This window comes from Cornus florida, unplaced genomic scaffold (assembly GCF_030987335.1).
Source record: "Cornus florida cultivar Cherokee Brave unplaced genomic scaffold, ASM3098733v1 CherokeeBrave_3.0.0_Hap2_Chr01, whole genome shotgun sequence".
Lineage (NCBI taxonomy): Eukaryota > Viridiplantae > Streptophyta > Magnoliopsida > Cornales > Cornaceae > Cornus > Cornus florida.
In genome coordinates this window covers 42,474,540-42,500,419 of record NW_026775571.1, presented here as the reverse complement: position 1 = coordinate 42,500,419, position 25,880 = coordinate 42,474,540, and the positions used below count along the sequence as shown (strand labels likewise).

Sequence of the window (25,880 nt, the reverse complement as noted above, 5' to 3'; positions counted from 1 at the left end):
CATGCATAAAGTTATACGGGTACCTATTTTTTTATATTGGGAAATGTATAATATTTGATATATAATTTAAGATGAATAAAGTTTTACTGGTACCATATTTTTTATTTTTAAGGAAAATAGATTGGTTTAATTTTTTTAGATAAAAGAATTAAGTATCTTAATTTAAAAATAAAAAAGAAAAAGAAAAGAAGTAATAACAAAATATAATTTATTTGAAATATATGTATTGAATCAAAAAATCATTTTAGACTTCTACATTTTTAAGAAGTTGGGACATTTATAGAGTAAATAACAAAAAATAAAAAGAAAAAAAAAGTGAACAATATAAAGTTTTTTTTTGCTTTTTTTTTTTTTTTTTTATGCATAAATTATTCTTGAGAGTAGATTGGTCCAATTTATTAAATTGTTAAAAAAGACTCCTAAACTGTCAAAGGGTAATTTGGTCAATTTTTCATGTAAAGGGGTGTCTTTGTCCATTTTTGAACCCTCAAATGGTGTCTTTGTTCAAAAAATAGGTAAATTTCATCTGAGTGTCCTTTTGCCAAACCTCAGGAGTGTAACTGTATTTTACCCAAAAAAATAATAATAATAATTGAATGAGATAACTCCAAAATATTTGCGGGCTTGGTGGGTTGGGCTGATAGGACCACAATCTGGCCAAACAGGCCTGACCACTTACCCAATTGGCCATAAATGCGGTTGTCAATCTTAATTGGCGGTCAGAGTGATTGGGTTACACTTGGACCAAACAGTCAATAGTGACGAGTTAAACTGTTGGGGCGAGACACAATGGGCTCGTGAGATGGTCTGGGCCAACCTGCCAATTGGACCCCTTAAAAGACTGAATCCCGCTGGGTTGGGCCTCACGTGAGTCAAGCTTTGGATACTAATTCCTGATTTGAAGAAAATAAAATTATTACCAAAAATATAAAATTAAATTAACAATCTGATAGAAGTTAAAAAAATTCCTGTTGCTTGAGTTACTTGCACATATTGATTGTATTAAAATTATTACACCTTCCACGATTTTGTCATTTTATTAATTAAAAATTCAACTGAAGAGCAGGTACAACGCCAATAGTAATGTTAGTTGGGCATTACCCAGTGACTTAGTATTATTATAAATAAGCTCTGAGTGTGCCCATATTCGAATCCCCCATTCCCCTAATTTGCCAGGATTCATAGCTAATTTTGGGCCTCATAAGTTGCTTGAGAAAGGACCCGAAGAAAATATCCATTGGAGAGCCCAGGATTAATAATTAAGATTGCAGTAGCCCGTACAACCTTGAGGTATGGCCCAACAATCTAAATCGGAGCCACGGACAAACCAACCCTAAATCACAGTTTGGAACGTTCTCGATGCTAACCAGAGCCCGTTTATAATAATACCCAATACCACACTTTAGATATTAATTAATATATATGCAAATTCCTCTTTAAAATTAAAAGCTCTGGAAAAATAAATGACATAAAAGAGGCCACCAATAGAATATTATCTCTAATTCAAAGAGGCTCAAATTCCAAAACTAATGAATTCATCTATTAGCACACAAAATATCGTAAAAAAAAAAAACCAATAAAAATGCAGCCCTGGGTAATATATACATGTGTGTCATATATATATATATTAAGGACAGTAAAAAGCAATCAACGATTTCATTTGGCAGCACTTTTAACAGTAAAAAGAAAATTTACATACCTGAACCCACTTGCCATCTTATAAATTGTAAAAGCACAACCTGCAACAGATTGTTAGAAAGATCCATGAAATAGGACAGTTTATGTACTCTAAAAGGACAAGAAACTGCAAAAAAGGCCATATAACAAATAAACCTCTTACAATAATAATCTTAGCAACTGAACAATCAAAGTATGCAATAATACTTGATCATAATCATGCTATAGACAATAATTAACAGTATCAAAATAAATATACAATTGATATTCACGTATCTTTGGAATTCACAGAGACTACCAAAAAGGAAATAAAAAAAATTGTTACATGACTGAACTTCAATCCACCTCTAAATTTGCAGCCATCTTCCTAAGCAGCTTTTTCACAAACCACAAAACTTACAGGGTGATGGTAATGCTCTTAGTGCAATTATCAGTTTTGTAAATTCCGATCTGCCAACTCGAACATATTGTTTCTAAGGCTGCAGGTTTCATGTAAACCATAAAGGGCAGCTTGAGTAAAAGTAACATAAATTTGGTGATAATCCAGGATTATAATTTATGTATCCAATCTACCTTATGATTATAAACTGTGCGTCCTTCGTACGGTCTTTCACATAATCTCCCACAATTGAAACATTCTTGAAATCTGCTACATGAGTTATACAAGTGAAGGGTGGCAAAAGAAGGAATCATAAATTTAAAGAATAAAATTCAACAAGGAAAACAAAAAAGACAACAAAAAAAATACTATGACCTAATACCATATATCCCTGGAACATACCTAAAGCAGCATCAATCTCATCCATTACATAAAGTGGGGTAGGTTTGTAGTGGTGAAGCGCCAAAACAAGAGCTAAAGAGCTGAGAGTCTGAAGCAATAAATAAATCAGCAACATTATGAAAAGACAACAAAAAATTATATTATTCAGATTAATAGACAAGGCTACGCTAGAATTATAATATATATTTAGAGGCAAAATAAATTGGGTCCGTTGACTCTTCTCTATGCATACCTTTTCACCACCTGATAAGTTTGCAATGTTCTTCCAGCTCTTCTTAGGCGGTCTGACACTGAAAACAACACCTTCAGAAAAAGGATACAGAGAATCTACTAGCTCAAGTTCTGCATCACCTCAAGTGTGATCATCTATAGCAAGATTGAAAATAACTATGATCAACGACTGAAAAAGTAAAAAATAAAGGAAAAGTAAACAATTGACACAAATATCATCCATTATGAGAAAGGTCAACAACAACTAGCATCAATTGCAAATGAACACACTGATACATGGCTTTCTTACAAATGGCAACATCACTGAGGGAGGGTGGAATTGAAACATAGGAATTAGAAGGCAATAGCACCAAAGTAGTAACAGAACATTACTAACATCAGCCAAAATCTCAGCAACCATGTAAGTTTAGATGAACAAACAAGTCATGCATCCACAGAAATCCAGAATGTTGGGCACACAAATACACACACGCACATACGCACACACAGAATCACATATTCTTGAAACGAATAGCTGAGAAAGGGGAATTTAAATAAAATTAATTCAAAAACCTGATACATTTCCTTCAACTTCAACGATATTGTGTTGAATCCTGCCATAAAATTGCACCAATTTGATGCATAAGTAATAACTTTTCTTTTAAGTGAGAGACATTGTATATAAGAAATGAAACTAAAATTACAAACAAGAAAGGATAGACTTGCCTTTTCTTTCTCCACTCATCGTATTGGTTCTTTATTGGGTAAATTACACAGACACCCCTGAGATTAGGCCATATTTTAGCTAGATGGAGATTTTGGTTTTAACTTTCATTTACACCCCAATTTACTTTTTGGCCTCTGACCCATGCAAATTTTACCCTCAATTTTTTTAATACAAAATATATGGAATCTTAAATGACAAAAAGGCCCCTCTGTGTGTGTGTGTATATATATACACACACACACGCACACACACATACACTGTTTGTAAATGCCAAAATCGTCATCACCACCAACAACCACCGCTGGTCGCGGTGCTTGAACCATCGAATCCCGTCTTCGATTTTCATTTTCAGCCCCATCATTGCAACTTCACACATCAAAAAAACACACAAACCACAAACTCATTTTCATACCCACACCCATTTCATACCCTCTCTGCAACTTCACACATCAAAAGGCGAAAAAAAAAACCATTTTGTATGTATATATGACATATATATATATATATGTATATATATATATATTTGGTGGTGCTAATCGGCAAGGAAATAGTGGCAGCGGCGATAATGAGGAACGGCGGTGATGTCGTTGATGATGAGGTAGAGATTTGCTAGTGGCGTTGTACGGCAGTGAAACAACTTTAGGCTTTCGTCGGCGTTGCCGATGATGGAGTTTCTGGCTCTCACCAATGTTGCCAATGACCGGATTTCTCGCTGTCCGGTGAAGTGAAGGACCAGAGATTTGGTCAAGGACCGGAGATGGCAGATGACTACTGTCGCTGAAGAAGGAGCGCGTGGTGACGCGTAGCGCGAGTGAGATCTACTCGTAGAAGAGTGCTACGCGTGGGAGCGTGGAGGTGCCGGCATCGGAGGTCTGTAAGCTGTAATGACCCGGTCTTTTTCCTTCCTTTCTTTTTTCTCAGATTTTTACAGATATATATATATTTTTTCCGTTGGTCTTTTCCTTTTTGAGTTCAGTTTCTCGTCGCTTAGTGTCGTCTCGAGTGCTCTGGAGTGATTTCCGAGACTCTTTTCTTTGGATTGACAACTTTCTTTGAGGATCGAGTCAATTCTACATTTTTCTTTTTTCGACACTATTCACTTTTCGTCTTTTTTCCTATTTCGTCATTTTCCCTATTTTGTCTTTTCCCCGTTTGTCACTTTGTTGGCATAACCTCATTTCTTGTGTTCGGAGTTGGTTTTTGACTTCATATATCTTCATTCTAAGTGGTTTCCATGAAATACGTATCTTTACTTTTGTAAGAAAGTACTCTGGTTGCTCCCGGTGTCCATAGGGGCATGGATGCATAACTTTTCAGAATCTTTTTATTTTCTTGGGGTGTTTCTCGTAAATATCTTTTGAAGATATTTTATTTCAGGGGTTTTTAAGAAAATATTTTTGGAAGATATTTTCATTCTGGGCCATTAGTGCAGTTTTCACTTTTTGGAGGGGCCATTGTGCAAGTAGCGAAAGTTATTGCAAAAATACCTCGTCTGGAGCCTGGATCCTCGTACGGGATTCATTTTCACATTTTGTCGAGTCATGTTCTCTTAGAATTCAGTTCTGATCGTTTTTCTCCAGTTTCAGAGTTTTTGACCCCGATTGCCGCCGAACTTGTTCGGGGCATATCTCTCTGCTCGGGACTCGGTTTTCGACGCCGTTTCTTCCGTTGTTTATATTTTCTCATTTTGAATCTTTTTCGTTCACTGAGTTTTACCGTTTGAGCGCGTTTGCTCAAAATCCACTCTTCTGGACACGGCGGGGCCCTTTCAGGACAGTTTTAGGGTTTTTCTATAAATAGGGGACTTAAAGTCAAAAAGTGGTTGCCATCTTCTCTCTCCTCTTTTGATCCACTTTTCCTTGATGAAAAGTCTTCGGCTTTAACGTTTAATGTTCCCCTCGACGTGCTCTACCTTTCACCCTTATTAGAATTCATTTCTAACCATTTCTTGAGTTCGGGTTTGAAGTCAAGTTGTGATTTTGATGGGGCTTCTTGGGGGTTCATGTAGATTGTGTTGTCCCCGACAAAACCTAGAAGTTTCGTCGGATTCGGAGCGGTTTCATTTTGGTGGGGATTTGAGATTTCATCTCAAATGGAGGTAGGGGGTGCTATAATTTCATATTTTTGTTATCTTGCATGTTTTTGGTGCTTATACAACTTGTATGCATGCTTTTGTTAAGAATCTAGAATTTAATTTAATTATTTTATATGGTTAAGATTTAATTCTCATGATGGTATTTAACTTAGAATTAAATTGTGGCATGCTAGGAAATTAAGTTTTGATGTGCTTGTTAACATATATTAAATTTGGATTATTTGGAAAAGAATTGCAACTTTTATTTAATATTTTTTCTTTTGTGAAAGATTAATTATCATGGCCGTACCTTGCATGAAATTAAGTTGTGATATACTTTTAAATTAAGTTTTGACATGTTTTTCAACATACCTTAATTTGAGAACATTTGGATGAGTATGAAAATCTAGAAATTTTGATTAAAAGTATTAATTAAAATCTATTTCAAAGGTTCCATCGGCTTACTTGTGTTTTAACTTAATAATTGTGATGACTAGGACTTGTGTACTAGTATATATAAACTTGGGACCATTTAGAGTTGATTTGGAAAATAGAGATTTAATTATCATGATTTGATTAAATTCTATCCATTACGCCATGGATTTTAATTATGTTGTAGAAGTTGTTTCTATATTTAAATCATGGATTTGGACTTGTTTTAAGCATTGAGTACATTGTTGTTTAAATTATATTCATGAGAACATGTTTTCTTTATGGAATATATTATTGCCTTGTGTCACGATTTGCACACTTTGTAATTGACATTATGTATGTCATTTTAGAATTGAAACTCTAAGGCATTGATTGTGTGGTTTCAACCTACTTGCGCATGGAAGCTGTTTTCATGCATTATATAAATTATGCATAAGTTGTGAACTTATTTGGTTTATTTTGGAGTCTTGGGACATTGTTGTTACAAATTACATGGCTAGAGTTTGGCTCTAGTGCGGGAGTTATGAGTTCTCCCCAATTGAGATAGTGCGCACTTAGGGTGGTTTTCCCTGCGGGTTAATGCCCGGAATAACCGTTGAGGTCTTGGCAGAATTCCGAGCTTAGATGTCCAAGTCTTCCACTATTTGATTTCGCATTCAATTCCACGTTGACAATCATGTTTAATTATGACTTGTGGTTTTGGCTATTGGCGATTTGATGTTGTTAAGTACATCTATACTAAATTGTTATATTTAGTTGTTTTCACACTTTTAGATTTCTAGTCGATAACCTAGAGAATCTATGTTTTGATGTGTGGTATTAGAAATTCTATTTATACTAAATTGCTATATTTAGTTGATTTTGCACTTTTAGATTGCAAGTTGATAACTTTGAGAATCTATATTGTGTTGCCTCGTATAGCATGCTCCTATGTGATTTAAATTGCATAAAGGATGTGTTTTATGCTAGAAATGAGTTAAGGTAGCTTAGGATGCTCCCTGAGTCTAACCTTTGACATAGATGTTAGGTGGCATGACCCTTTTGAATTGTTTTATGTTGTTATAAAAATCTATAAAGAAATCGAGTCGATGCATGCTCATTCTCTAAGAGTAAACTTGTTTACTCACCCGAAGTTACTGGGGGATTTGTTCAGGTACAAGATTCAAGATTGGAGACTTGCACTTGCCTTGGGTGATTTAGAGATTTGAAGTTCCTTTTAAAGCATTTTTGTTCACATGCAAGTGTTAGCATGTTTAAGTTTCATTATTGATGTTGTAACACTTAGTTGGGTTCAACATACCTTTTTTGCCTTATTGTATGTAAAGTGTACTTGGATACACTATTTGGGACCTATTCGATATGTATGATATGAGGCCAAGGGCCACCAACATTAAAGTTCGACTGTATGTATTTAAATTTCAAGTTTTGCATTTGAAATGTACTTTCATCAACCTTTGAGGTTTGGCATGTGAATTGGAGTAAATGTCATGTAATGAGGCCATGGGCAATGGTAACATGTTTCAATATATAAGGTACACTTGCGAGCATGTTTGTATAGCTTAAAATCATGTTTTTAGTCCACATTCATGTTGGGGTTTGAGGCTTGGGTGAAGCCTCAACAAATTTTGCTCATAACAGGTCATTCAGCAGCTTTTCGAGGAGTTTCAGTCGACCGAAACTCCAGTTCGGGTGACCGATGGCCTATTTCGGCCTACCGAGCCATGCAACCCTCAAAAACCACTGTTCAGAAAGTATTCTGTGAGTTTCGGTCGACTGAAACTCACACCACTTCTATTTCGGTCGACCGAAATAGCCCTCTTTTGCCCAGCTTCTTCAGTTGTGATTCAGCACTGTTGTTCCAACTTCGAAAGGCCATAATTTCTTCGTTCCTTATCCAAATGGGGTGATTCTTGAGCCTAAACTCAAGAATTTTGAGTCAGCTTTCCAATGGTACTTATGCCATTCTCAGATTCCAAACACAGTGGAAGTTATTCATGTTTTAGTGAGATAGTGTCAGTTTTCACTTCAACCGGGAAAAGGGCAATTTGTGGGATTCTTGGCCAATGTTCTTAAAACCTCTTGGAATGTCTTGAAATGATTAGATTAGGTTGTATTAACTTTTTTTGACTTGTTTAGAGTCAAGTTTCTCTCCTTAATTGTGAATTGATTGTTTTGCCCCTTTGATAACGAATTTTGTCCTTTTTGACCCTTGTTTCCGCTTTTACTCTCTTTAAGTCCCGTGATCTCATGAAAGGTCACATTAGTGTCTTAGGAGTGATTCCTATCTCTTAAGACCTTGGTTTATCATTTGCTTCTGCATTTCGGATCCGTTATCGGATTAACTTTCGGTTCATCACTGACGCACCGGGTTGAAAAAAACTTGGGCCGTCACATAAGCTCTGTAAGATCTTCTAATAGTACACATTATCCTGTTCTAAATACATAGAAAACCTATAATGAATTCCTAAATTGATGAAGAGAGAATCAATTCAACAATTCCATCTTTTTCACACGCTCAAGGCCCTTGCCCTTGTCTCTTCCACCACCCCAACTACAGCTGGCACCTAAGAACTCCTATGGGTTAAGGTCCTGGTGGGCATGGTGGAGGGAAAAGCTAAGAGGACAAAGAGATGTTGAAAGAGAATTTCAAAGATTGGAGAAATTTTCCAGAGAGAAAAAGTGAAGGGTATGAAATGAGATAAGGCTAAATATTGTATTGGTACTGAATGGTGGGTCTTCCACACATGGGGACAAAATTTCATTCTTAAGAAAGAAAAAATCATCTTATCTGTGATCCTTTTCTTTTTGCCCAGTAATCTATGACATTTTTGTTTGGTTGAGCAAGTGTATAGCTTTCTGCAACATTAAATTCTCATTTTATCTGATTTATTTAATGCAGACTTTAAAAGTGTTGCTCTCCTATGATCCAAGCATTAGAAGTTTAGTGGAAGTGAATGCCTTGAACTCTGGCAGTTTTACTGCTCTCGATATTCTAGATGTTCTGTCATATGGAGTGAAGATAGATATGGAGATGATGATATGAGGAGGAAGAAGAGGATGGTATATGTTGGGGATCGTTTGGTTACAAAAATAGCCAACAGGAGGTCAAAGGGTAGCATAGTCATTTTACACCTTAAAAGTACTATGGCCCCACCAAAAATTTGGGGTGCAAGTGAAATGTTAAATCACTAATTCAAATATAAGTGAGATCTAAAACCAAAATGTTAATATAGCTGAAAAATGACTTAACCTCAGGGGTCTGAGTGTAATTTACCCTTCTTTATATCATCACGCTGTTGGGTTACTGAGTTAAGATCCTCCACTCATTCATTGTACAAGGACACTTTCTTCTGGTATCAATTATAATGAATACTTAGTACAGAAAAATTGCAAAATATATTGAGCTTTTCCTAAATAAATAAGCAAAGAACTGCATACTCTGAGATTGAATCAAGGTTCGGATTCATCTCTTTCAGTTGTGCTTCCAGCAGTGGCACCATTTCAAGGGCCCTTTTTAGGTCACAAACCCGAGTAAGAGTTTCATCTGCCAATGTTGCTCGAAGCTTTTCAGGGTCCACTTAAGTCTTTTCGAATTCTGCGAGCAACCATACAAAAGAAGGGGCAAATAATAAGAAAAGAATAAAATTAGACATGCTTTAATGTTTTACAATTTTCCCTGACAGGAAAATATTATGAGTGATGTATACTTTTCCATATGCTTTGAAAGAGCAACATGCAAATCACCAAGTCTTTTCTTGTATCCTTTTACCTTCATTCCTAGCTCCTTGCAGACCTTTTTCAGATCTTGTAACTTGTAGTCAGCATCAAACTGTACCATCCCCAATAAATCACTGATATGGTATTACAAAATAGATTGACCAGAACAGGCTCAAAACAGAAAATACTTATTGGTGTACCTCAGATGCCCTTAACGCATCCACAGTTTTCTTCAGCTCTTCATAGTCATTTTTTGCTTTATCCAGCACATCCTTGTGTTGATCGATTAGCTAGAGAAGAAAAAGAAGATGATGATGATGAAGAGAGCAACCACCAATTAAAAATGCAACTCCATTGACAAAATTCACCATAATGAGTTCCACAAATTAAAACAACTAAATATAATACCTCCTGTGTTTTTTTATAATTCTCTTGAACTGTAAAAGCCTTCTGTTCTATCTCTTTGAAGGTGGAAAGTAGCTTCTCCTCAGTACATTGTGACGGTTGATCTCCGTACTGCTTTGATCAATATCCTGAAAAGTGGGTAATATGAATTTGGTGGAAATATTCATTTATAGGATCTGCCATATGCTACTCAAGCAAATACTTACAGACTGAATCTTGTTAACTCTCGACTTCTGTTTTTTCAATTTTTCACCACCTGCATTCTCTATTTTGCTCTGTAGTTCCAAAGACTAAAAATAAAAACATGGACGCTATAAGCAATTTCAATCACAAACCATAGGAATGTGGTATTCCTACTTCATTTTTAAACTCTTGCATTCCACTTAATTTTCTTTAAAAAAATGGCTCAGTTACCCGAGTGTGTGAGTACTTCTGAGATAATTATGAAGTATGGACTTGTTTTTGAAGGACAATTGTGTCATTTTTCTTTTAGAAAAGCAAGTAATGTTTGAGTATAAAAGTGGAGTGCGGATATTGTTCTCCCAAACTAAAAGGCATACCATTTTGCATAGAATACATTTGTTTAGTATATAACGCTCAAAAGAGTAACCAATAAAATATGTAACATTAAGCTAGATATCGATTGGATTTTGAATATATATATATATTTTAAGTCAAAAGATATCCCCTTACACACCTCCTTCAGCTCTTTTGACCCCTGTGCAAGCCTCTCGATCTCTTTTTTCTTCTGCACAAATAGTTTTTCTCAGTTCCTCCAGCCTTCTAAGCTCATCCTTCCCCGGCTCAGATGCAGCCATCAGGGCATCAAGTTGTTTTCCAATATAAACATATTGCGAATTCAAACTGATCTGTTGAGATACAAAATTTTTGACCCATAAAATCACAATAACTATTATCAAACTGAAAAGGATGGAGGAGTTGTACTAGACTTTCTACCTCTGTCTGGCTTTTGGCTAAATCCATCTCCAAATTTGATACTAGTTTTTTTGAGGCCTGGTAATGCCTCACTGCATCATCAGTTCTTTGATGTAGGCTAACTAATTTATCAACCATTGCAGAAAGCTCTTTCTCAGCAGTTGCAACAGCTTCTGCAGAAACAGTTATCACTCGGATTGATGATCCCATCTTGCCACCTCGTGGCTTATTTCCACCACCACTCATAGTACCAGATTTTTCAAAAAGAGCACCATCAAGTGTTACTACGCGCCGAAAATCTCTGTTTCCACCATATGCAATACGTGTAGCCTAAAAATTCAAAAGAAACCTGTTAATCAATATTTGCCTTGGCATTCTATTGCCAATGTTTACCAAACCAAATAAGCCCCTAATTTTCATTTTCTTTTTGGCCATTTGTGCTTCGTGAAAGAATAAATAACATGAAACATATATATGTTGTAATGTGAGAGTATGCCCTCACTGATACACTCGTACTCTATTGCATTATCTATTGATTTAATTTCTCCATTTAGGGAAAAAAAATTCCACCTGATCAATATTTTCTGCAACAACTGTATTCCCCATTGCTGCAAAGAAAGCAAGTTTCATTCTCTCATCTTGAACTTTAATCTAATCAAATAGGCGTGGAACTCCCTAGGGAGTGCTTACTCTCTCCTTCAATCTAGGTAAATGGTCAACTTGCTTCTCCTGCCAGAGCAATTAGCAAAAAAGGAGTCACGTACATTTGGAGTTGACGTACAATCAATTATTCCATGTAGTCAGAATCATCAAATGCGACTAATAATCGACTAATAATCGACCAATCTGTAAAAAGAATGTGTATATTCGACTAATAATCCATTCTCAATCTAAATAGACCTTTTGCAATATGAATTTTTGTTTTATATCAATACATTTGTCATCAAGGTTACAAAGATCAAACACTAGTAGGAATTAAATTTAAGTCAGGTTAAGTCATAGTTGTTAAAGACTCAAGGCGCACTAAGGCCCAAGCCTGATCGAAGTAACGTGTGTGATCTATATAAAGAAAAATTAAACTATGCAACACATACTTGTCGATATCAAAATAAGGAATAATCTCAACATATCAATTCATAATACATAAGCTAAATCAACATCCATATTTCTTTTCTTTTTGCATATGAATTCAATAACCAATGTACAATAAGAACAATTCAACATATGCGACACAAATAATAATAAAAAATTCTTAAAAGAATGGGAAATTTGACATATCAACTAAGAGGATCAGGTAAATTAATGCTTATAAATCATTTAAAATGCATGCATTAACCAAATAAAAAGTGATTTTAAATCTGAAACAATTAAAAGTATAATTATGCAAAATGTTAAACATATATTATCATAAATATCCCTAATCAAGCACTAAATGCCATTAATGTAAGTAGTGACTCATAAACTTATGGATTCTGTCAAATATTTCGTAACGTTTAAAAATATGATCCACTAAATATGATCATGATATGATATATAACATTCTCATTTAGTAGTCATTTGATACAAAATAAATGATATGAATAAGTCATTAAAAAATAAAAGGCGTGCTTTTTTTAGCCTGGAACCTACTAAAAGTGAGCCTGACTGAGAAGCCTGGCCTGTACCAGGTTGAGGCGCTTTAGCTGAGCAGCCTTGACAAACCGGGGGCTTTTTGGGAGCCTAGGTGCGCTTTAACAACCATGGGATACCAGAAATGAATAACAAACAACATAATGAACTCCCGCCACTCAGAATCAGCAAATAGAAGAGGCTGTTTGCTGTGATACAGTTTTGTTGGCAAGTGCTGACAAATTTCTGTTAAATTTACCAATTACCAACCTAATTACTAGCACAACAAATCAACACTGAATAAAGAATAACCATGGAAAACCACTAAATTGAATATAAGATTTCTACCAAAATCATAAACGTTGCAACACCAAGTTTTTTGTTACGAAGTAACTCCACACATGCTTGTGCTGCGCCAGTTGTTTCCACCACAATATAATCAAGACCAGGACATGCTGTTGATAAGGCAACGTCATATTTTGCTGCACGGAGAAATCCAGTCAAACCAAAGGGTAACGATGAATGGTGAAGCTAAAAGAACTATTTATTGAAAAATAATTATCATGTGATCCAATGATTATAAAAAATCAGAATATATTTAGCAAATGAATATACTTTGAGCAAATATAGAGAATAACTAGCAGCCCAATAACAAATGCCAGAAACAGAAAAATAATTACAATGCTTTTGTTTCTAATTCAAATGCATTTGAGGGCCTACATGAGTAAAAATTAAGAAGAAAAAATATTGAACAAACAGCACATATAAGTTTTTTTCAATACTATAACCACATCAATCGTTTCTTTTGGCAGTTATGAACAACTAAAAAGGAGTACACTATAGTAACAGGAAAGACTAATGAACCATTTGGTTCCCAGAACAGGAAAAAGAAAATGGTATTAAAACTTCTTTCTCATAGAACAATTTACAAATTCCCTTCTCTTCACTTAATTTCAGACTTTCATGATGTATACGGTCCAAAACATCAATAGCAGCTGCAGTACAGAAAAGTCTCACCATCAATAACTAAAAGTGAAAAATCCATGTTTTGAGGAATATCTGATTTGAAGAACTTACGTATGTCATACTTATCAAAAAAAAAAAAAAAGAACTTACATATGTCACGGTGGCTAGGGACATCCTCAAAATGAGCTTATTCTCTTTGAGCTGCGATGGAGGCTGATTTGTTGCTAGTGACCTCTCCGTTCCATAGCTGAAATTTCCTCCACTATTCACCCATTACATGAACAAAAAGCATCAATACATCACCAATAATCTGCACATGAACAGCATCCATCACGAAAACAGTGAAAGCGGTTGACATCTCTTACGATTATTTCCCTGTTTGTGACCTTTGAGATAAATTTAATAGCAGAGTGGCAGTCATCGCACATCCTAAGGTTCTTAATCACTCGGATTGGTGCTTCTGGAGGTGTTTTCATGAGGGCGTATGCTATGGCCAGCTTCTCACTATGAAAACTAAGATAATCTTCCTTCTGTTCCTCCTCCACATCATGCAGTACAGCAGCAACATCTGGCACATACCCCAGTGGTTTTATCTTTGCCAACAGTTCCCTTACCTTATCACGAATTTGACTAGCTTCTGGATGTTTATTGTCATCAGAAGCAAAGACATGAGTATTATTTCTTATCTCTGTCCAACTCGTCCCTGGCTCTTTCTTTATGTTCATTTCTCTCATTAACTTCCTGATCTTAACAACTCCATCCCACCTCTTTGCCTTGGCATGCATATTAGACAAAAGGATATAAGTTCCCACATCATCAGGATCCATCTGTAAGACAAAGTCTGCAACTTGCTTCCCTAAACCATAATTCTGATGTACTTGACAAGCACTAACCAAAGTACGCCAAGCAACCACGTCCCATTTCACTGGTGTAAACCTCATGAAATTCAAAGCTTCATCAAGTAGTCCAGCCTTACTCAGAAGCCCAACAATACAGGTATAGTGCTCCAGTCCAGGTTCAACGCCCATTTGTTTCATTAAATTGTGCAAATAATAAAACCCTTCTTGTACTCGACCCAAGTGTCCACACGCAGAAAGAACCCCAACAAAAGTTACATAGTTAGGATGCTCTTCTGCAGCTAACATGTCATAAAATACCGACAACGCTTCTTTACCGAGCCCATGATGAGAGTATCCAGATATCATTGCGTTCCAAGTAATGGAGTCTCGATATCTCAAATTTGTAAATACTTTATTTGCAGCTTCTATGTTGCCACTCTTCGAGTACATACTGATCAAAGCATTCCCCACAATTATATAATCCTTAAACCCCGACTTCTGGACACGTGCATGTAATGAACTCCCATATCCCCTTGCCGATAGACCAGCACTAGAGTTCAACAATACAGCAAAGGTATATTCATTTGGAACTATATTCTCAATTTCAAGTTCCATTTCTATGAATAGTTTCAATGCTTCCTCAAAGCACCCATTTTGTAAATAAGCAGCCAATATTGCCGTCCAGGAGACCACATTTCGAGTTCGCAACCCATCAAAAACTTTCCTTGCAATTGGAGCCTTACCACATTTCCCATACATGTCTATAATGGCACTACTGACAAACAAATCAAACTGAACATTACTCCTCAGCATACGGTTGTGAACTTGCAAACCAAGTTTCAAATCTTTAAGACGAGTGCAAAGGCCAAAAACGTTCACATAAGTGACATTGTCCCACGCCACAGATTCAGCCACCATCCTACCCAAAACTTCTAATGCTTCACTCAAATACCCATGATTCAGAAACCCATTTATAATGGAATTGTAAGTAAAAATGTCTGAACCAGGCACTGAATTCAAAACCCTCATAGCCCCGCCAACATCTGCACACAACGAGTACATGTATATAAGCGCATTCTTTACGTACTGATGAAACACCAATCCAGACTTCAATACAAACCCATGACACTGCCAACCCTCTAGAAGTGATCCTCTATTAGAACAAGATGAAAGAACTGTCGCTAATATGTACTCATTCGGATTCAAATAATCCACTGAAATCATAGTTCTGAACAATCTGAGAACTTCCAAAGCAAACCCATTATGGAAATACCCTGCCATCAAAGCGCTCCATGAAACTACATTTCGTCTGCGCATTCTATCAAACAGTTGGCGAGCAATCAAAACATCGCCACATTTTGTGTAAGAATTGATCAAAGAATTGTTTTCAATCACATGGTCTGGTGAGGCTTGATTGGTAACAATCAACTGGGCATGAATTACTCTACCAAGCTTTAGGTTTTTGGTGTCAGCTGATAGTTTCAAGTACTTGGTGACGTCCTCAAGAAAGGAGGGAACTTGGTTTAGTTTGAGTAGAGAAGACAAGTCTTTGTTTAGAAGAGCGTGGAAGTTTGATGGAGGTTTTAGGGTGGGCATTGCTATGAACTTGCTTTATAATCGCTGCTGATATGGTTGTATCTAATTCAAATTGAACAAAACATATCTGCAACTTCATTGGGAGTAATTAATAAAAAAAAATTACCAATAGATTTCTTAACAATTCACCACTCAAAACCCTATCTCTTCTTTTGACCAATTTATTAATCCTATTTGACAACTACTAGTGGAAGCAGAATGTGAGGGTAGCTCATGGCAAGCCCCTTCCAACACTATGGAATTCACTCAAAAGCGGGCTTTCTGTAAGTATTTTAATTTTCAAGAATAACTTCAAAATACTACATCTTACCTATGCAAAAATAAGGGAATGAAGTATAAAATAAATTCTACTTATATTTAAGTCATCAACTGAAACAAAGTTGAATGACTAACTGGATTACTTGCTATGGATATTTAAGTTAGTGCAGCTGAACAAGTTGAATGGCTTACTGGATTTCTTATGGATAGATAGGATAGGACTTTAAATATATTTTTATGGTATCGCGATATGAGTTTGAGTCTCAGAGTCGACGGTTAGGGAGCGTATATGCAGTATGATGCATAGCTGGTTATGTTGGTTGAGGTATACCCTGTTAAGCTTAGGTACTCATGCTGTAACGACCAGGTCATTTACCTTCCTTTCATTTTTCCTGAAATTTTACGAATGAATTTTTTTCGTTTAATTTTCTTTTCTGAATTCTGTTTCGTGTCGCTTAGTGTCATCTTGAGTGCTCGGAATTGGATCCTGAGACTCTTTTCCCGTGGATTGACAACTCCTTTGAGGACTGAGTCATTTTCACATTTTTCGTTTTTCGACACTATGCGCTATTTCGTCCTTTTCCCTATTCTGTCTTATCTCAGTTTGTCAGTTTTTGGCACAACCTCACTTCTCATGCTCGGAGTTGGTATTTGACTTCACGTGCCTTCATCTTGAATGGTTTCCTTAAAATACGTATCTTTACTTTTGCAAGAAAGTACTCTGGTTGCTCCCGGTGCCCACAGGGGCATAGATGCACAATTCTTCAGAATCTTTTTCATTTCTTGGGGTGTTTTCATAAATATCTTTTGAAGATATTTTATTTCAGGGGTATTTAAGAAAATATTTTTTGGAAGATATTTTCATTCTGGGGCAATTTCACAGTTAACCCTTTTTGTAGGGGTCATTGTGCAATTAACGAAAGTTATTGCAAAATGTCTCGTCCAGAACCTGGATTCTCGTGCGGGATTCATTTTCACATTTCGTCGAGTCGTGAACTCTTAGAATTCCGTTCTGGTCGTTTTTCTCCAGTTTCAGAGTTTCTGGACCTGGTTGCCGCCGAACTTGTTCGGGGCATAACTTTCTGTTCGGGACTCAGTTTTTGATGCCGTTTCTTCCGTTGTTCATATTTTCTCATTTTGAATCTTTTTTGTTCATGGAGTTTTGCCGTTTGAGCGCGTCTGCTCAAAATTCACTTTTCCAGACTCGGCGGGGCCCTTTCGGGGCACTTTTAGGGTTTTTCTATAAATAGGAGACTTAAAGAGAAAAATCAGAATTTTCTTCTCTCTCTCTCCTCTCTCTTGGCTGGCAGCCATGGCTGCCAAGGGGCTGCCACCTTTGTTCTTCATTTTCCGGCCACTTCCCTCGAGTGAAAAGTCTTCGACCTTAACGTTTAATGCTTGTCTTGACGCCACGCATCTTATGCCCTTATTAGAATCCATTTCCGACGATTTTTCAAGTTCGGGTTTGGAGTCAAGTTGAGATTTTCATGGGGCTTCTTGCGGATTCTTGTTCACGGTGTTGTCCCCGACAAAACCTCCCGGTATTGTCGAATTCGGAGCACTTTTATTTTGGTGGGCCTTTGAGATTTCATCTCAAATTGAGCTAGGGGATGTTCTAAGTTTAAATTCTTGTTATATAGCATGCTTGTGATACTTATACTACTTATTTGCATAATTAAATATAAAATCTAGAGATTTTATTATTTATTTTTCTTGTACGGGATCTAATTTTCCTGGTTGCTCATGACTTGGTTTAAACATGTAGTATGATTTTATATTGCCCCTCGATATGCTCATTGTCGTGTATTAAAATTGAAATATTTAAATAAGTATTAAAGATTTTATTTAATATTTATCTTTGGTGAAAGATTAATTCACATGGCCTTAACTAGCTTGAAATCAATATGTGTTAGTATATTAAATTAGGCCTTAGTATGCTCTCCAACATAGTTGAATTTGAAAGTAATTGGAGGTGTTTTGAAAATTAGTAATTATTAATTAATTTGCCCAGATTGCACTATTCACTCTATTTGAATTCTGACTTGATATTCTTGATTTACATGCCATATAGCTTTACATATATTTGATTTATAATATTCGGTTAGATTTTGAAACCTTTTATTTAATTAAATTCCATGTTTAAGATTTAATCCTCATGGTGATATACAACTTGAAATTGTATTGTGGCATGCTAGAAAATTAAGTTTAGGTATAGTTGTTTACATATATTAAATTGGGATTAATTACATGAGAATTGCAACTTTTAATTTATATTTAACTTTAGTAAAAGTTTAATTCACATGGTCTTAAATTGAATGAAATAAACTTGTAATGTGATATTACATTAGTTCTTGGCATGCTTTCCAACATAGGTTAATTTGAGAGCATTTGGTTAAGTTTGAAAATCAAGAGATTTTAATTAAAAGAATTAATTAAAATCTATTTTGTGGTCCATTAGCTTAATTAAGATTTTAACTTGATATTTGTATTGGCCATGACTTGTTTACTAGTATATATTAAATTAGGACTATTAGAAGTTGTTTTAGAATCTTGGGATTTAAATCAACATGATTTAATTAAAGTTCTACTTTGTTATTCTAACAACCTAATTGAGTTTTAGAATGGATATAGGTGATGACCTTGCCATGTCCTTTAACATGTATTAAATTGAGGTTAATTGAAATTGAATCGGAAATCTAGAGAATTTAATTGTGTTTATCTATTTAAATTCTATCAATTTGCTCTATGATCTAGTTGTGTTTTAGAAGTGGTTTCTATATTCAAATCACGGACTTAGACTTGTTGTATATTCATTTGGTTATATTTTGAACATTGGATAACATAATTGCTATGTTTGTATTCATGAGAATATGTTTTCCTTATTGAATATATTGTTGCCTTGTGTAATGATTTGCACACTTCGTGTTTAACATCTTTCATGCATAGCGTGTAACGAATCGCACACTGAAGATTCGACATTCATCATATCATATTAGTTGTGGATTTAGAGCATGTATTGTATAGGTTTCCAAATTTGGTTGTGCTTAGTAGATAGTTGATTATCTTGCATATTCCTGTTGATATATGCGTTGTTGCACAACTTGTTGATTTTGGAAACTTGGGGATATCGTTGTTTGACTATGGCTAGGACGTGGTTCTAGTACGGGGAATAGTCCCTCCATATATAGTCCAGTGCGCACATAGGGAGGTTACCAATGGGCTAGTAACCCTAAAGTAACTATGTTATCGGTCTGATCCGGCGTGACGTCCGAGTATCCACTTTGTTTGATTTCGCATTTCATTTTCAAGTAGATAACTAGATGATGTTGTAACTTGTTGTTTCTTAATTGTCGTTCCATTTTAAGTTACAGGATGTTAACTTTGCGAAATTGTGCTTTATGCGTTGTATTGGAAGTTCCAATGTTGGTTAAATTGCATCGATATTGAAAATCATGTTTTGACGTTCTGATAAAGCTTAGGATTGATCCTATTGATTCATTTATAACTTAGACGTTAGGTAGCATGACCCACTTCTGTTGTTTACGTGCTTTAGATTCCAAGCTGATAGCTTTAAGAAATTGTATTTTGTTGCCTTGTATAATATGCTTTTATGTGGTTAGACTGCATTGAAGTTGTAATTTGCGTTTTGATTGTTCAGCATGGCCTATGATGATTCCTTAGACTTATTTAGAACATAGACGTTAGGTGACATGATCACTTTAGTTGTTTTTGGATTCGAGATTGCAAGTTAATACCTTTGAGAACCTATATCTTGTTGCTTTGTATAACGTGCTTCCATATTGTTTAAATGGCATAGATGATGTGATTTATGCTAGAAACACTCTAAGGTAGCTTAGGATGCTCCCTGAGTCTCATTTCGATATAGACGTTAGGTGGCATGAACCCCTTTAACATGTTTAAGGTGATAAATTTGTAAAATGCTAGGTCGATGCATGCTCATCTCCTACGAGTAGCTTTATGTTACTCACCCCTACGATACTGGGGCATATTTCAGGTACAAAGACTTGGTTCGTGACGCCTAGCATTCCTTGGATGTCGTGTAGCTTTCAAGTTTCCATTTCATGCAAATGTTAGCATGAAATGTCATTTTGTAGACTTATATGTCAAAATATGTATATTTGATTCCATGTATGTAATGTGTACTTAAGTACACTCCTTTCAATGTTATGAAAACCTTGAAAAATCACAAGTCATTGTTTCACCATAGTTGCATCGGGTGTGGGAATTCCATTTTCATTCTTTTATAAGGTCTTATTAATCTTGTATGAAGTGTGGCCAAGGGCCAAACGGTTATTTGATTCCGTTTTGTATTTTTGGATTCCGAGTTTTCATTCCAAGTTCCATTTTTGCCTTTTTGCCCGTAGGGGGGTCGGATTTTGTACCGGTAGTATTTTTAAGTCGTGGACCATTGTAGCACGTCCAAATAGGTAAGTTACGTTTGCGTGCATGGTCGTTTCCGGGCAAAACCTTATCGTTTGTGTTTTGAGCCTCTTGTGAATTCATTTCGCATTTTTTTGCATATTCTGATCTAGGGGCATTATAGACTTTTCACGGTGGTTTTATTTTCTTATTTCAACATGGTTGAATAGAAAACATGATTTTTGGGGGGGGGGGGGGGGGGTTTCTTTTCCGTGTTTTTCCAGAAAATGTCGTCTTGATATCGGAAATCGCTTACGAAGTTCAGTTCTCAGTTTTCAAAATAGCAGCTTTTTGGACCTCCATGACCAGATTTCATGGAGGGGCATTTTGGGCATTCTACATTGCGTTTTTTTTTGAATTCTTTCGCAAGTCACATAGGAAACTCATTTTTGAGGGGGGTTTCTTCTTTGTGTTTTTGCAAAAAAATTCATCTAGGCCTCCAAATTCAGCCTCTGTTCCGGATTTTTCTGAAAAGCAAAACATATAGCAGCTTTTGGGCGCACGCGCGCGCAGCGTGCATGGGTGTGCGCATGGGCGCGCATGGGGGCTGTCATGGCCCCCTCGTCGGGTCGCCGCGACGTCAACTCTTCTTTTGGGCTTTTCTCCTTCGTCCGGACTCCGATTCAAGTGAATTTTTTTTTGAACTTGACTAATTTTTTGCTGTCTTTCCAACGGTGTGCTCAGTTGCACCCTGTTATTCTTGGATAATTACCAGTTTGCCCTTTTTGCCTTAAGTGCTCGTTTTTCTTCGTCATACCGTTTCTCCTTCGTCCGGACTCCGAATCATGCGATTCTTGAGTCCATCTTGATTAGTTTTTCATTGTTCTTCCAGCGGTGTGCTCAGTGGCATCCGAATCTATAATTTTTAGAAATGACTATTTTGCCCCTGGGGGCTTATTTGTCATATTTTTTATTTTTTACTTCTGCATCAGTTCTTGTTGAGTTCCACGACCTCATGGAAGGTCACTTTGACTTCTTAGAGTCTTGTTTTTTGTTTTCGCTTCCGCATTTGGATCCGTTATCGGATTATCCTTACGGTTCATCACACGACACGCTGGCCTAAAAACCAGGGTCGTCACACATACCCACTCAGGTGCGTTTTGCATGTTGCCTTCTATTCAGGTTGAGACCCTCTTCATAGTCCAGTGAGAGTCCCGTAGTGTGGATATATATATGCACGGATTATATAGCTATTCTTGAGTTATTTAGGATGTACATACGTATTGAGTCTCTGTTTGGATTGTCGTAGGATATAACTTGTTTGTGGGCCTGACCCACTTCTCTTTTTCAGGTATTCGACAGTTCCAGTCTTAGACCTGATCGTGCTGAGTAGAGACTATCACTCACTCTTTCGACAACGTAGGACTTCTCTCCGTGGTTTACTAGTAGAGACTATTACTCACTCTTCCGACGACGTAGGACTTCTCTCCGTGGTTTACTTTTGGATGTTCTTTTAGTTATTTGCATTTTAGTTTGGATTTTGATATTTGGGGTCCACTGGATGGATTCCCGAGTTGTTAAACTATTGGAGGTTGTGGATTTTAAGTATATAATTTCAAAGGATTATATTTTAGAATTCTTTCAGCTTTTAATTATTTATTTCTTAATTCATTTTGTAATCCGTGTTCGTTTTAAAATATTAATTGTTTGATATTTCCCTAGGGTTTGGGCTTGGACCTGATCAACCCATGTCTCGGATTCGAGGGGTATCGCATCAAGAGCTTGGAGGAGGACGCTATTTTAGCAGTAGAGGAGGCTGCAGAGGCTGAGGAGGCAAAGATGGCAGCAGCAGCAGCAACAACAGACGATCCAGTAGTCGCACCGGCGGCTGCAGCACATATGGATATAGACCTGGAGTAACAACCTCTAGAGGAGTTACAACATCACTCTTCAGCTGGGTCGCCAGTTCATTTCCAGGAGCAGGGTCAGGATGTACCATAGTTTCATGATCCAGTCATACTTGAGGCTCCAGTTCCGACACCCAGCCTAGGAGAGTGTGTCCAGTCATTGGAGGATGCAGTAGTCTCTCTCAGAGCAGACATTTCTACTCTCCGTATGGATGTCTTAGCTGCGTTGCGTGACATATCCAGAGATATCCGGGGATCACGCCCCGCTTCCCCTACCTCCTCTGCCTAATTTCTCTATCTCTTTACTCTCCTCATTTGATATATCTGTGATACATTACTGTTACATTGCTACTAATATGATATTTTTGCGGCCAGTCTGTTAGCCTTGATACTGTAATGTACTGTACATTATTTATCTTTTTCTATGCATGATATTTTTTGGATGTCTGGATTTTATATTGATACATTTATCTGTGATTGACTCCATTTATCTGGTACATCCTAGTGACTTCAGTGAGAGAGAGTGCTGCCCAAATTTTTTTATGACCACCCTTATTCCTCTCTCTTTACTTCATTCACTGTCCCATTTACACTTGCATGTCCACTGTGCACTGTTATTATCCCTTTTGTTATCTGATGAGTTTTATCCAAATGCTATCTTTTCAGGACTGCAGTCAATTCCAAGTTTGTTAGGGTTTGTACCACCCACTTTGGATATTTGTGTCCCGGCCATTCTTTGCCTTAGTTGCACTGGTATACTCTTTCCTTTTGTTCTCTCTACACATTGAAGACATTGTATCATTTAAGTTTGGGGGTAATCGGTGTTAATTACAATGTTTGCTTTCAATTCAAAATTTTAAGCATGACTTGTGTATTTGAGGGATTTTCTATGATTGGTCCATAAATCGCTGTGATTTTGATTTTTTGCGGACTATACTGCTTAGAATTTAAAAATTGTTTGACTTGAGAGTCCAATACTCCTTGTATGCCTTGTGGATGCCATTTAATAGTAAATTTTTCGAAAGATTGATATCTTGCTTGCACTTGTGGTCCACATCATCCTTATTTTGTGATTGTTTTGAGATTCACTCTAGGATTCTACACTAGCACAGGCGCACGCTAGCATACATTTGTGGGGTAATGCTTTGTTGATTATTAAAATGGTTATATCCCAATTGAGTTAGTAGTGCATTGAAAGTTTTCATTTTGATAAAGGTAGATAACAAACCCTTTTCATTGAGTAGCCGGGATTCTAGCCTCATCAAGTACTGAATTTCTCGCGCTGAAAGGTGGAAGGCCCAAACTCTAGGTTAATAATTGAAAAAAAAAAAAAAAAAGAAGAAGAAGTTGCAAAAACAATTAAAAAGTGAAGACTTCTCCCAAAGGTGAGAAGTGGGAAATGATTAGATGGAGGTTGTTTTGATTTGTAGCATAGTTGATTTGAGCTTGTAAGTTGTTAGGGGTGTTTGAACACCTAGTGCCCTAAAGCCGTCCGGTTTGGGAGTCATTGACCTAACGCTCGACCTTATGGATCGCTAGAAAGCTTAATAGATCAACACATTGCACTACGCTTCCATCTTTGATCCTTAGGGATAAAAAAAAAAAAAAAAAATCGAGTGAAAAGAATAAGCGCACCTAGAACAATAAAGTTTTAATAAAAGGTCCACTATTTGTCTTGATGATCAGTACTAGATTTGTGTGCTAGTTTGAGGGTAAGGATGTGATCATTTCTTTTGTTGGCTTAGATAGCAACATATTTGATGCCGGTCCACTCAAAAAGGATTCTAGAGTTATTTTAATTTGTATGATCATTTTCTTGATGTGTGGAGGACCATATTGCTTGCTTGATGTTGAAATTTTGGGAGATTGCTTGGAAATGGTTGAAAAATTGCATACTTGAGGTAGTTTTCTCCCAATACTTGTTTGCAATATTGGTGCCTCTTTTGTGAGAATGAACTTAATGTTTGTGTGTAATACCCCGATATTTTAAAGGATTTATTGTATGAAATTAATTACTTTTATTTTATTTTTTTTTAAATGATTTATTTGGATTTAATTGCTTTTATTGTTATTTTTTTTAAATGATTTGTTTTATTTAATTGAGTGCTAGATTAATTGTCTTATTTTAATTAAGTTATATTTCATGATTATGTATGATGATTGATTGTTTGTGTACTTAATTATTTATTGAATTGTTGGCGTATTGATTTTATTGGTATGATGTGACTTAGTTGTACATTCTTATTTGTGTATATGCTTCATGTAATTAGTTATTTTAATTTAAGTGTTTATTTAATTATTTTATTTATTTAAATTAATTGGACTGGACTTAAGGGAAATTGGACCAACGGATATGGTCTTGGGCTTGAATGAAGCTTTATTGATTAATTAATAAAGCCCATGGTTTTGTGGTTATTTAAATAATCATTTTTGTATAATTATAACTATTTATTTAATTATATATAAATATAATTAATTAATTAGTGTTATATAAGGATATATATAGGATATATGATTTAATTAACCAATATTTAATTATGGAAGATATATATATATATATATATATATATATATATATATATATATAGGTAATATAATATATGTTTATATATATTATATTATTTAAAAGATAATAATTATTATTTTTATTTGGTAATCCTAGTAGGAATAGGATTAGGGTAATTAATGTGTATAAATATAGATATAAGGTTTTATTGTTAAAAATTTTACACGTTAGAAAAATAAGAGAGATAGAAAGAGAAGAAGAAGGGAAAGCTGACAAGGAGTAGGCTGGATCTGAGAAAGAGGATGCCGGAATTTGAAAAGACAATCAAAGATTGAAGCGTCGGTTTCGTTTTGAAACCTTCAGGCAAGTTATTTTCTAACTCTCCTCTTAGGACCCATAAGTTTATCACCTTGAGTATCAGAATTTTAAATTAAATTTACTGATTACATCATAGTTAGATCAGAATAATTAAAAACATAAATTATTATTTGATTTATGGATTTATTGAATTTTAATGATGTACGTAGGTGTTGTATATATTTTTAAAAATCAAGGTATAGGTGAATTTGTGACCTAAGAGGATTAATTAGGGTTTATAGAATTTTTAGTAATTTTCTATAATTTTTCTAAAATTTTCTGAGATTTTTCTATATTTTTTTTGGAAGTTTTAGAATTATATATGTGTAAATATATATGTATATATGTATATATATATATAGATGCTATTTACATATATGCTGGAGGGTGAATTGGCGCATCAAATAGGACTAGGGATTCGGTGAGATGCGGTGCATAGAACTTTGCTGCACCTCAAATCAGAACCATGGGATGGTCCTGATAATATGCGGATGATCCAATGTG

General features: G+C 35.8%; 1 protein-coding gene, 1 long non-coding RNA gene and 1 pseudogene across 3 annotated transcripts; all 3 read right to left on the bottom strand.

The window, feature by feature from the left end:
- Positions 1 to 1,884: 1,884 nt before the first annotated feature.
- Positions 1,885 to 9,739, bottom strand: LOC132271315 (structural maintenance of chromosomes protein 4-like; annotated as a pseudogene).
- A 79-nt stretch (positions 9,740 to 9,818) lies between these two features.
- LOC132295458 (uncharacterized) lies at positions 9,819 to 10,829 on the bottom strand. The gene is made up of 4 exons (XR_009478477.1): positions 10,721 to 10,829; positions 10,230 to 10,313; positions 10,027 to 10,151; positions 9,819 to 9,908 (listed from the first exon to the last, which is right to left on the bottom strand). It is a non-coding gene; the product is annotated as an uncharacterized LOC132295458 (long non-coding RNA).
- Positions 10,830 to 10,986: 157 nt separating this feature from the next.
- LOC132295443 (pentatricopeptide repeat-containing protein At5g39680-like) lies at positions 10,987 to 16,207 on the bottom strand. 2 transcript variants are annotated; one of them, XM_059793722.1, is made up of 4 exons: positions 13,684 to 16,207; positions 12,916 to 13,049; positions 11,530 to 11,688; positions 10,987 to 11,289 (listed from the first exon to the last, which is right to left on the bottom strand). In XM_059793722.1, the coding sequence occupies exon 1, from the start codon at positions 15,966 to 15,968 to the stop codon at positions 13,833 to 13,835; it is 2,136 nt and encodes a 711-aa protein (XP_059649705.1). In that variant the 5' UTR covers positions 15,969 to 16,207; the 3' UTR covers positions 10,987 to 11,289; positions 11,530 to 11,688; positions 12,916 to 13,049; positions 13,684 to 13,832. The 2 variants fall into 2 exon arrangements, with proteins under 2 accessions (XP_059649705.1, XP_059649701.1); XM_059793718.1 differs by lacking the exons at positions 10,987 to 11,289; positions 11,530 to 11,688; positions 12,916 to 13,049 and adding an exon at positions 13,283 to 13,562.
- Between the last annotated feature and the right edge of the window lie 9,673 nt (positions 16,208 to 25,880).